Consider the following 13,283-nt stretch of genomic DNA (forward strand, 5'->3'; position numbering starts at 1 on the left):
TTGCTAGTGTGAAAGAGAACTGCTGGTGCTGCTGCCTCCAGCCTGGGGCAGAGCTGCTGCTCCTCCAAAGGTGCCTACGTTTAGCCCTGTCCTATGTGAACCTGAACAGATTGAAGATGTTTAGATGAGCTTTTTATTTTTACGCAGCAGAAGTGGTAATTAATATATGCTTCACAGAAAAGTTATTTTTGATCCCTACACAAGACCAAAAGTCGCTTTCTAAGGACAGGCTTAAATGACATTTTAGTAAACTTAAGTCAAATTAAATCTCAGAGCTGCAGCTGAAACTAAAGTAACTCCACAATTTGACCTGTACTGCGCCTCTTGTTTCCCTTTGCCATAATGCAAGTGAACAGAATTTAATTTTACAATACTATCACAGAAGGGAAAATAACAAGTGCAAAATATCTCCCTATCAGTATTATTTATAGTGAACTCTAACATCTGGTTGTGATCTGAGCAAGATATCACAGGATTGTGTGTATTATCTTTGGATATCTTCCAGGTGTGTTGTTAAATGCAATTTTTTCCCATCCATATGAATTACAGATTTGAAATTAAAATCATTTGGGTTGGAATGGACCTTTAAAGGTTATTTGGTCCAAACCCCTGCAGCAGGCAGGGACACCTTCATCTAGATCAGATTGGCCAGACCTCAGTCCAGCCTGGCTTTGAATGTTTCCAGAGATGAGGCATCAACCACCTCTCTGGGAAAGCTGGGCCAGTCTTTCATTACCCTTGTTGAACAAAATTTGTCCTAATATCTAATCCTCCCTCTTTTATTTTAAAATTACTATTCCTTTTCCTATGAGCAGTTCCTGCTAAATTGTTTGTCCCCATCAATTACACAGAGGCATCACTATATTCCATCATAGTTAGCCTGATGCATTTTTTTCTTGCTTTCTTATAACCATAAAGAATTTTTAAGTGAAGTTAATTACAGTGAGGCTAGTACAGCTTTTTGTCTTACAAGTTATATCATGTAAGTAGTTGTAGTGAGATTGATCAGATATATTTTAATCAGAGGTAGTGTTTTACTGTATTCCTTCACATACTTAGTGTTAAAATCTGATTGAATAGATTAGAATTTTACCATAATGTACATGAAAAAATAATATATCAATGTTTGTGTTATTAGATTTGACTTTCTAGGGTCTAATGAAAATCCTACTGTAGTGATAAAAAGAAAAAAATGTGATATCCATTTTATGTAGAAGGGAACTCTTTATTCCCTTTAGTAAGCTCAGAATTTCACTCTGAAAATCCTCTGTTAATTTAGGTTATATTTTTATATATTATCTCTGTGTTTATTTTTTTTAATGACAATTTAATTGCTGAAAACCATAAACCTTCTAAATTTCCATGAAGTTGAGTGTTCATAGTTCTTGAATGAAAAATTTGAGAAACTTCAGTAAGTTGCTGAGGAACTCTACTCAATTAAGTATTCTTGTACTAGCAATTATAAGAAGGGAGAAAATTAATTTCTTAATTTGTTTAGCTACTTCTAACACAGTATCAGCAGTTTAAATTTTCCTCCTTTTTATTTGCATCACTATGTGCTTGGTTTATTTTTGTAGGCAGAAAGTAACTCAAAGTACAATGCAGCGTTATTAGAAAGACGACAAGAACTGCAGGACGAGATTGAAACGATCAAGAGAGATTTAGCTGAACAGGTGCTGAATTCTGCTTTCTCACATTTTTTCATTTTGACAGTAGGTTTTCTATCATGAGAATAAAGGGACTGTTTGAAGAAAAGAAATTGAGTTTTTAGCTGCAGCTTTCTGGTGAGAAAATGCAATAGTGTTTCTTCAGTTTTAAAGACCAGTTTTCTTTCATTTTTAAAAACATTTGTGGTGTTACTGGTCATATAATAGAAGGCAGAAAGAAAATCTTTCTAGTTTAAGTCTTTCTAAATGTTGTTGGTGACACTGCAGTTAGAAATATATTGTTATACATTTCCTTTGGATATGAAACCGTGTCTTGTTGCAACAATAAAAATTCAGCATTTGTACATTAAGATTTTTCATCTTCACAGTTCTGTCATTTGTGGATGCAGCACAGCCATACAGAGTGTGGCAATGCAGATACCTGTGTTATAAGAGCATCAGTACCTGCCACTACAAAAATGACCTCATAAGAAGCAATCTATTTCAGACATACCTCCTTGTCTTCTTACCTTTATATCCATTTTCTTTCTGTGTTTTGTTTGAATTCATTAACATTATCAAGTGGGGATCTGCTTGTATTTGGATACATGTGCCTTCCAGTACCTGCCTGGCATTCTTTGGGATATGAACCTTGTGTGCCATGGACAGGCATGCAGTCAGTGGAGCTTGGAGAGCTTCCATCACCTCCTCCTGAAGACATGGCACTGAACTTCCTTAAAGATTATACAAAATATCCATTCTGTCCAATGGACAAGAGCTGAGAGATGTCACACTGAGGAACAGAAATGCTCCTAGATGATAATATATTCTGAAATGTTATTATAGGGATTGTGGATGGTGTTTTAAAGCAATAATTAATTATGGTTTTAAATCTGTGTAGTCCGTGTATTTGTTTACATTGCAGATAAACCCAAAGTATTTCCAGCTTTGGGTTTGCCAACACAGATACATTGTTGCATTGGGATTTAAATTTAATCTTCTCTAGGAAATGATATCAGAAACAGATGCCCGTGTGTTAGAAGAATGCATTGCTGCAGAACGCTCACTGTTCAAAGAGCAGGAAAAATGCAGAAATGAGTTAGCCACACTGACACGTCTGACTCTGCTCAAAGCTGATGAGAAGCAACTGAAAAGCAGGGATGTTCAGAAAGCCAAGGTAAAAAATTATATATTTGGAAGATTGTTCAAAATACCAGCTGGCGTAGGGAGAAATTAAATTACTAGTGAGGGGAGTTCCACCAGAACACTGGAAACTCTCAACACTCTCAAAAAAAAGCTCTCAAGAAAACCCTCTCAGTACCCGTGGGAAGGGAGAAAAGGCCTCTCAATTTAGGATTGATGGTCCAGGCTATTGAGGACTGAACACAACTGGAATCAAAAGATCCAGAAACTTAACAGAATGCAATTCTGCTCAAACATCAGTGACTGCTTAAAAGTCAGAATTGAGTAAGAAAGAAATTTTATTTGTAAAGATACAATTTCAGTGTTTCATTTGCTAAATAATTATATAGTGATGGACTTGGCTGATCAGTAGAAAGAGTGGAACTCCAGATAGAGGGAACCAAGCATTTAAGATGCAGCATCAAAGTATCTACATAACTAATAGTAATTGTAAGCTTAATATAAATGGAAAAACTGTGCTATTTTATGTTGTTGTAATAAAAACATTCCATTGTAATAAGAAAAAGTTCTTATAATAATGTCTTCTCACTGTCTTTTTCTCATCTAAGAGTTGTAATTTCACTGAAGACATTTCTTTAGTATATCTAAAGTGCTTACTAAATTTTATTTAAATTTCAGATTCAACTCCAAAGTCTTGTTAAAGAACTAAAAAGATTGGATAGTGAACTAACCATCTGCAAGAAGATGAAAAAAGAAAACGAAAAAGAGTAAGAAAATAATGACAATATGTTATTTCAAATAAGTCTTCAAAAGCAAATTTTATCCAAGGAATGCCGGCATAAAATGCTAATAATTATTTCTTTCACATATCTCATTTCTTCAGAATCCAAGGAGTTGTTAAAATGTGTGAACTTATGCAAATTGAAAAGGACAAATCTATAGATTTGATGCGTATTGCTCAGTGGAAAGCAAAAGAAGGTGAACACCGGGTAAAATTGCTAGAAAATAATATAGAAAATTTAAGGCATGCTGTTATGACCAGAGAAAGGTGAGTTTGAAGTACACTGTAGTTCACAATTATAAAATTTAAGACTAGAAAAAAATCTTAGGAGGGAATCTATTCCATCTTTAATTATGCCCATATCTTTGGTAGTTATTATCCTGACTTTTAAAATCTGATTAAAACAAAGGCATTTAGAAATACCCCTCCATAATCTCTTCCAATTTCTTATCCCACTAACACTGCACAACTAGCTTGGGCATCAATGCTTGTCAGAAAGTAGTTTTGAAGTTTGTCTGGCTACTCTGTCATTTCTCATCAGAGTTTTTGGCTCTCAGGTTTTGCATTATCGTGCTGTTTCGTTCAATGTGAGCACCACCATTGCACTCATATCTGCTGTCCTCAGAGAAATAGAGGTCTGACACAGATGATTCCCTAATGAAGTGGTGCATGGGACTATTAAATGAGTCACTAGCTAGGAAAATGGCTGTCTAATTATAAAATTAGATCAAATTGGGGATTTTGGTTCAAACTCACACTGAAGTTTATTACATAACATTTATTTCAGATAAAGTGTGGTTTCAATTTCCAAACAAACTTAGACAGAATGAAAGGTTACATTCACAGCAAAGATAATGAGGCAGAATAGCTGTGACTCTCTTTTTTCCTATACCATTATTTAGTGAGGTTATCTTTTTGCCATATTTTTGTGATCCTAGTGATGAAATTCTGCAATATTGACAGAATTACAATGTCTTGGAATTCTGTCCTTGGGCAAGTAGGGAGACAGTGAATAGCCAACTTGGTAAGCAAAAGAGGAAAACCAAAACTGAGTTAAAAATAACATAATTTTCAGTTAAAAATAACATAATTTTCCAAAAACTTCATTATTTGGTGCCAAGAAATTGTTAAATCAGAAAAACAACACACTAGATATTTTTGTGAATCTCCTAGTAGTTTGGTTTCAAAGTCATGCTAGAGATAGCTAAAAAAGAGGTAGAACTTCAGTGATTGAAGCAATTTTGTCAAGATGTACAAGCTGACATTTTGTTGTAAAAATTTTGAGGCCTTCTCTGACGAAAGAAGGGGGAAAAAGGCTAAGAAGACATAAATTTTGTATAGATATCAGAAGTATATAAATATTATAATTGTGTCCCTACTCGGTACAGATCCAACAGATATTTTGGGCTCTGCAAAACTAGATTTAAAACTAGTCAGAGATATTGAATTTTCAGTAACTCTTTTGCCTATGAAAAATATTTTAAATCCCAGTAACAGAATTTAGTATCAGTACCACTGACTTCACTGCAACCTATGCTATTTGTAGGACAGAGTATCAGTCCAAGTAAGGCGAGAAATTTTCAGAAAATATTTAAAACACATTGCATTTCTGCAATTCTGTTATACTTTCAGTCTGAAACTTGACTTAACAGATGTTTAATTAAATTCAGTAATACCCTGTGGTACTCAAAGTGTTATACATGTGGGGGAAATGAAAGAAAGCAGCTCCCTGCCCTGTATACAGCAAATCAGCAATTTAATGATGGAGCCCATGAGGGAAGGATATTTCATCTGCACGTCTGTATTTTAACAGGAGACTTTGCTTCTCCTTTCACTACCTCTTTTGTATGTTGACATGAGTATCTTCCTGGTGTAGATAGATAAAGCTGTGTCTTGATCCAGAAGTGATACCACAGATCAAATGCAATAACTCTAAATTCTGTTCTGTGAGATAGTAAATACTCCATTTGGTGACAAGAATCTGTTTTTTAAATTAGAAGCCATCATCCAGTGATCAAAAAGGATGCTGGAAATAATATCTGTTCTTTATTTTTGTGTGATCTGGTCACTAACCTCCCACTATGTTTTGGTTTGTTTTTTTCATCTGTCAAATGGGCAGATGAAATAATAATGGGCAATCTAATAATTTTCTTTCCTGTGTTAATGTTGTGACACACTGTTTTATAAACAGTAGCTTTGAAAAACTTTGAGTTGCAACCAAAAAATAATTTAAATATTGTTTTTTAAATAGAGTGGCAGGATTTCGACACATTAAGGCTTTTCATCATAGTTCATGTATATGCTCTTAAACTTTATTATTTATGGCTACTTGGGCTACCTAGTACAGAATAAAAGAGCTGTAAGTGCAAATGTAAAAGCATTCATAAGTGCAATGCTCCCTCTATAGCATTTTTCTTGTGCCAGAATCCAGTTCTTTTCAGGCTGGAAAGAACTTGCAAAACAACCTGCTCTCAGAATGTCTTTCTTCTTCTTGTAAAGCTTCTGTGAAGCAGAGACATAGAGGAGCCCTTTGGGCTTGAGAAATACATTTAAGCTCTGCTTTTAATTGCTGAAATTGGTTTCAAATTGAAAGAACTAAAAATATTCCCACATTTCTGTTACATTAAAGAAAATTGCAGGAGGACTATATGAAGATTAAAAAGAATGAGAGAATGAAAGAGTTCATCAAAAATGATTATGTGAAAGTTGAACAAGAGATGCTAGAGAATAAAGAAAAGGAAAAGTATTTGCATGTTGACAGCCTTACTGCTGCAGCCACACACGTGGAAAAGGAAATTTCACAGCTACACAAAAATTATGAAAGGGTTATTGAGCAACGAAATGAGAGGTACATTTGTAAATTTGATCTAAGGTAGTGCTTAATTTTGACATTCATGAAGCAACAATACTTTTTAGCCTATGAGCACTCCTCATGAGGATTGCTAAAGGTCTGTGGCACTGCAAGGTTTGGCTGAGCAGCCCCCTCACTGCACTGCCAGTGCTGCTTTGCATTATGTAGATATTTCTCCAGTGGTGATCATGGTCATGCTTCAGAACTTATATTCAAAAAATATGGTGTCTTGGCTACTGAATGCCTTGAGCACTTGTAGCCACCTGCTTGGTTTGTGCATTGTGCACAGCTATGGCATCTGCAAAAATGCAGATTATCTAGATCTCTCTGATCTTAATCCAGTTTTAAATGCTGTGGGAAGCCGGAAGACCTTAAAAATTATGTGAGAGACAAGAGTCGCCTTTCCAAGAGTTTGTTTTCTGATTTTCACATTGCAATTATTTTGTTACTTATTTAAAATGCTGTCATTAGATTAAAATGATAATTGAGAAAGCTTCATACATTGTCACAGATTATTACTATCTTTTAAGATAACTTTTTAATGTTCTTGAATGGAATATACTGAATATGACTCATTTTTCTAAAAAATTATCTTTAAATTTTGGCTTTATTTCAGTGGTCTTTTGCTCAGAGAACGAGAAGAAGAAGTGGGCGTTTTGTATGAGAAAATAAACAGGCAAGAGGTGTTGCGTAGGAATGGAGAAACTAAGATGCAAGTTATGGATGAAAAGATCAGTTTTCTGAAGCTGAAGTTAGTTGAGAAAAAAAGAGAGGTTAAATTGTATTTTAAAGAGCTCTCAGTGAAGAATGCCCTGGATGCACAACTGGTGAAAGTTCGGACACAGGTTGGTGTTAAAGGAAACTTTTTTTACCATTGTTTTGTATTTTAAAATTTAAGGTGATTTCATTGGAAAAAAATATGTGGATGTACAAGATTAATTAAAGCAGCAAGTTTAGTAATACACCTGTCTAGCAAAGCTCTGATACATGTTTTTAACTTCACATATGTGAGTTTTTATGCTTATGTGTAGTAGGCTCATGGTCTTTGTTTCACATGTGCCAAATGTTTCCTGGGTATGGAATTCCAGCTAACCCACCCCATAGCCTGAAATGTCATTATGACTAAGCTGGAGAATTGGAGTCATGGAGGAAAAATGAGACTGTAAAATTTGTTAAAACTGTATTGATGGAGTAGGTGGAGGGGTGGGAGATACACTTGGACATCAAATTTCTAAAATAATAACTCAATTCACACTTGACCTGAGCCTACTCTGGAAACTCTGCTGCCTACAATGATATAATCCACATATATTTTCTTTTGCACAAAAACAGTGTAAGTTTTAGTCCTAGTAACAAAATAGCATTAAACAGCTAACAAACTGCAGTGCTTGGGACATTCTTTCCTGGCTTTCTGAAATGGCTCATTTACTTTTGACCTTATCTCCAGATGGTAATTTTTCCCATACATACTCTGTTAATGCCTGCACAAAATCATGAATTGGGCTGTTCCATTGCCTTTCAAACCCACATCAGTGGGAGCTGTGGCTCACTGTTCAATAGTGCTTGCACTATTCTCTTACTTCTGGCCTTTTGAAGAAATTGTATGCTCTGCTACAAGAACAAAGCATAGTACGTGTTTTAATACCTCATGCAAATCATGCCCCAAAGACCTTTGCAGGGCCATCACAGACTTAAAATATGAACCGAGGCAGTATTAAAAAAAAAGAAGACTAAATGAAAAAAAAAACTAAAAAGACCCCAAAGTTTTCAGGTAAGATTTAAAATGAAACTGAGATTCACTGAGTCAAATACAGTAGTAGCAAAATGCAGATGTTTTTTTGAACTGACAGAATCAATCATGAAACTTTGCTTTTTCTGTTCTGCATTCCTGCAACTTTCTCCTTTATGATGATAGTTCATGTGAAACCTAAAATCACTGTTAAAGGGATTTTAATGCTATTGTTGGAGGTGCTTAAAATCTTTTTGCAATGTTGCCATAAAATTTAAAAGTGGGAAAATATAGAGTGGTGTGATACTATGCCTGCAGTAGTCCTAATAAGTGTTCCCAAGTGAGGACTTTTCCAGTGAAGTATGGCAAATAATCCTTTATCAACCTTTAAAATTTAACTAGATACTGTGATTACTGAATATTACATGGCTCAGACTGGCTCTTAACTAGTTCATCTCCTTATGCTCCACCATTCATCATTAATGCTCTTACTCACACTGCCAATAGAATTAAGTCCAATGAGAAGTAGTTTCAAATTGTTTGCCTTTATCTGCATGATGTAAACAAAAACCATGAGCCCAAATCTGAATTTTGGTGTTGGTTGCCAAATGCACACTGCTGGTTCTTGCACTGGTTACAGATTTGACCCCATGTTGAAATCTGACTCAGCTGCTGTTCAGTTACCACGGTCTCAGACTGTCTGGGCTGGGCAGGCTGAATCCTGTACCTGTGCCTCTTCTGTCCTCCCCTTTTCCTGCCCTTCCTGCCTCCTTCTGTCTTCAGCAATTCCAGACCCCTTTGGAGCAAGTGCTAGTAACGTGGACTAGGTATTTTCATTATTATCAATGAAAAAAAATTAAATCAGAAATATTTACAGACTGCAAAAACTGACCCATAATCTCAGCAGCTGTAGTGCCCATTGGGAAAGGGAAAAGCCCAGATCAGGGCTGTGTGCCAGTTCAGCAAGAACAAACACTCCACCTGGGTCTCCTACATTCCACATGAGCTGCTTAATCATCAAAATGATGCATGTTCCACTTGCATGCTTTTCATCAGAAGCTTCCTATTTCCACAAGACATTGGTGAATAGCTAAGCTAAAAAATACCATCATCTGAAGCAAGACCAGACCTCTTCTAAGCAAGTGCAAGTAACATGGACTAGGTAGGCTTGTTAACATCTAGGTAAAGATTTAAAAATAGAAATATTTACAGACACTTCTTTATACAAAAAGTACCTGGCGAGACTGTAAGGTGGTTTTCTCCGGGCATAAAACTATGTAACTTTTAATTGGGACTGCACATCAAGGGACTGCTCCTGCTGACTGAAGTGACCCATAAAAACTAATCTGCCTTCATGCATCAATGAGAAATACTTAGCATTAATCATTAATTAGTCCAACACGCAGACCTGCTGAGCTGTCATGGTGCTGTAGATGGGACTTTCATGCCTTGGAGCTCAAGCAATATACAAGGATTGTCAGTTTATTTGAGGCATTTGGCAACAAAATTTGTCCAGGTTTTAATACATGAAAATCTTCAGACTATATCACCAGATCATAGAATAAAGGGACTAGTAGAGAGATAAAGAATTTATCTAAGCAATTAGCTCCCAGAGCAGCATTGGATTGCCTGAGAGGGCTAAGCTGTGGCTTCACTGAGAAACAGGTTTTCCCAAGTAAGCTATCCCAGCCTTTCCTTAACAGTGGAAAAATTTTCTTGAGCTTTAGCCTGTATCTTTCTTGCTGTGGTGTAAGAATATTGGTTTGTATTCTGTCCTCCAGGGACATTACAAATGGACCATTCTTTTCCTTTCTGTAACACTTCATTTTAGTGGAAGGATGTTAATCATGTTCCTCTCCCATCCTTTTGCTGGAATACACAACCTTGTTTCTTTCAGTCAGCTCTTACAGATTTTTCTTAGATCATTCTTATTCTGCATTTCTTTTATATCTTGGCAATATAATCTTTATTTGTCTTGAAGGGCAGTGCCTGGTCCCTGTGGCTGATAGTGAAAGGATTCGTTCGGGCATCTTGCAGGTTTCCTTCCTGCTTATGCATCCAGCTATGGTGGCACCTTTCCTGACACATGACATGGTGATTCATCATCATGTTAATGTGTGTAACAACCAGACCCTTTTTTAGAGAAAAGGCATCCAAACAGTTGATTTGATTCTGTGCTTGTACAGGCAATTTTTCCTGCCTACATGTAACTACTAACTTTTTTATTTACTATTATCTTTTTGGTTCAGACCTTTTTTTCAGAGAAAGGTAATTTTGCATTTGAATATTTTACAAAATATACTTGCAGTCTCTCTGAGCTTCACCTCATTCTACTGATGAGGTATTTACTGTGTGTTTTAATCAAGAACCCATTTATGTGGCTTGTTTATGAGAATATCATATGAAATGTTGAAGCTATATAAAGATCAAAATGTATTACACCTACTATTTGTCATCCATAGACCTGTGGAATTATCATAGTAGACACTGATCTGGCATGACTCAACACACTGTGGTGGCTGTTATCCCTGTCATTTTTATCTTCTTGATGCCTACAAAGAAAACTTAATTATGTGTTCCAGATTTATTCTTCAGAAAGAGAAGTTATCATGGTTCCAAAGCTCCATTTGCACCCCTCCATTTTTTAAAACAGGTCTTGTATTTTCCCTTTTTTAGTGCGGTAAATACCTCACCTACCTTCTCTGAGATTCCAAAATAAAAACCTGATGTCCATTTTTTCAGACCAGTTGCTTTATCTAGACATGTGTTCCCTCCTTCAACAATTCATCCTGACTGATTACAATCCAATGCAGAAAAGCCTCTCTTATAGTCTTTTCCTGTCTTTTGTATCAAACCCACTCTAAGAAAGAGAGAAAGGATTTTTTTAAAATTTTAAGACTTAGAATCTGCTATGACTCAGATAGTCTTTTCCTAGGAAAACACTACAAATTAGTAAAAAAATAAAGAAAGATGCCTGTAGTCATGCTACTTAAGCAGACACAGAATAGCAAGGTTATCTCTAAACGCACTTTGATGCTTTTGGATTGGCTTGCTTCCAATTCATATTGCATTTAAAAGTGAGGCTAGTGTTTACATTTAACATGAAACTTTTTTATGACCTTTGGACTGTGGTTTTGCTGCTTAGTCCTTCTCTAAATTAACTATTCAGTCCTGCACAATTTTCTTTGGTGAGCTGCCCCTAATCTCATTAAGATACCACTGCCTCCAACAAGGCATTTTCCCCTGAGTTAGTGGTTGAGAAATTTGGCCCCAGATAGAAAAGATCACTGGAAGCATAGCTGCATCCTGCTGTTTGTGCTGGCCCTGCTTTTACATTCTTCCATTCTGTGTATTTTTGGGCTTGAGTTTTAGCTATTTGTTAGCAAAATGTAACTTTCAGTACCTAGCTATATTCAGAATCATGGTTTGCTGAGGAAATTGTTCATTACACTCATCTAAGGTTTTTACTTTAGCTGCTTTTAGACAAAATGTACAGGAGTGAGTTGTGTGGTGCTTGTTTTACTAGGAAAATAGGTATTTAAGTGTTCTGGTAATGTTCCACTGCCACCTGAGAATATCTGTCAGTTTTCTATTTTCTAGTTAAATATGACTTGTTAACTTCCAGTGACAAACCTCATCCTGGCAACATCTAAACATTTACTTCATATTTTGGTGACTGTTCATAACTTTGAGAGCCTGGGACCACTTATTTCCTTAATCACTCATCACCTGCAGTGGATGGTTGACATTTACACTTGGGTAGCTGTGGCAGTGCTAACACCTCACTGACAGCCAGCCAGGTGCACATCAGAGCCCCACCACTGTCAGTTTTGCAAGTCCAAAGATGAGAAAGCAGCCCCAGTCACTGGTTCAGTGAGTATTTAGGCTGAGCCTGGATGAACCAGTAGCATATTCTGGGAAGCATTATTCCATGGGAAGGGCTCACATGGGAAAGGTCAGGGCACACCTGCCTGTGTGAGCCCCAAGGGTACCTCACTGCTCAGTGTCACCACTGAGTCACTTCAGGACACGTGCCTGGGAATGTTAGTGTAGAAAACTTGGATGTCTGTAGGGATGAGACCCTCAGTACTGGCCAGCAGGGAAGCAGGGCTTTCTATTGTATTCCTGAGGATAAAAAACAAAAAGTAGCCTGAGCACCAAGAAACAGGCAGAACTCAATTTCTGTCAAACAGCAGGGTTTCCTCTGTCCTGCAACTGTCACACTGTAGTTCTCTTTTAAAAGAAAATTTTTAAATGGCTCATAATTTTATGTTACCTGCCCTCCTTCCCAGTAAAAGGAATCCTTCTCTTTTGAAGTCTCCAGACCAAGGTCTGGGGATGAGTTTGGTGGGAATAAATAACTGTTGAGGCTCTTTGTCTGGTAGTATTCCCAATGCAGGGACAAGATTAAAAAGCTGGAGGAAAACTATGGTGATGCCACAAACGAGAGCAGAAAGCAAGAAATGGGAGGGAAGGACCCATCTCCACCTGAGCTGCTAAAAAGGATTGACAAGGTAATGTCACTTCTCATATCCTGCTGTGCTTGACCTCTTTTAGAAATTGCAAATAGTGTCTTTTATTTTTAAAATAAACTTACTGTAAGAGGAATCAAAACAATTATGATTGGCCATTGTGAACTCCAGCCCAGCATCTGCTTTCCAGGTCAACTGAACTTGGGACATTTGACTTCTTCCAGGACATGTGATGGTGTTCACAGGGGTCTTAGGATGAGGGAAGAGATGAGAATGTTGACTCCATGTTTCTGAAGCCTTGATTTATTATTTTATGATATATATTAAAACTATACTAAAGAATAGAAGAAAGGATCTCATCAGAAGGCCAGCTAAGAATGGAGAAAGAATGGAACGATAAGAAAAGCTTCTGTCTTGGACAGAGAGTCCAAGTCAGCTGAGTGTGATTGGCCATTATTAGAAACAACCACATGGCCCAATCACAGATGCACCTGTTGCATTCCACAGCAGCAGATAATCATTGTTTGCATTTTGTTCCTGAGGCCTCTCAGCTTCTCAGGAGGAAAAATCCTAAGGAAAGGACTTTTCATAAAATGTGTCTGTGACAAGGACAGGCTGGGGAGGGGGAGCTCTCTGAGGTACCCCTGGCTCTGCAGCATCC

The 13,283-nt window shown here is 36.8% G+C and overlaps 1 protein-coding gene across 1 annotated transcript in view; it reads left to right on the forward strand.

The window, feature by feature from the left end:
• The window catches only part of CCDC146 (coiled-coil domain containing 146), a 57,911-nt gene that overhangs the window by 40,329 nt on the left and 4,299 nt on the right, over positions 1-13,283 (forward strand). Inside the window, exons 9-14 of the mRNA XM_063155570.1 lie at positions 1,578-1,673; positions 2,653-2,823; positions 3,468-3,556; positions 3,673-3,837; positions 7,038-7,266; positions 12,536-12,664. Coding sequence (XP_063011640.1) covers positions 1,578-1,673; positions 2,653-2,823; positions 3,468-3,556; positions 3,673-3,837; positions 7,038-7,266; positions 12,536-12,664 — 879 coding nt within the window. The remainder of the gene's footprint in view (positions 1-1,577; positions 1,674-2,652; positions 2,824-3,467; positions 3,557-3,672; positions 3,838-7,037; positions 7,267-12,535; positions 12,665-13,283) is intronic.

The sequence above is a fragment of the Melospiza melodia genome, chromosome 4, assembly GCF_035770615.1.
Source record: "Melospiza melodia melodia isolate bMelMel2 chromosome 4, bMelMel2.pri, whole genome shotgun sequence".
Lineage (NCBI taxonomy): Eukaryota > Metazoa > Chordata > Aves > Passeriformes > Passerellidae > Melospiza > Melospiza melodia.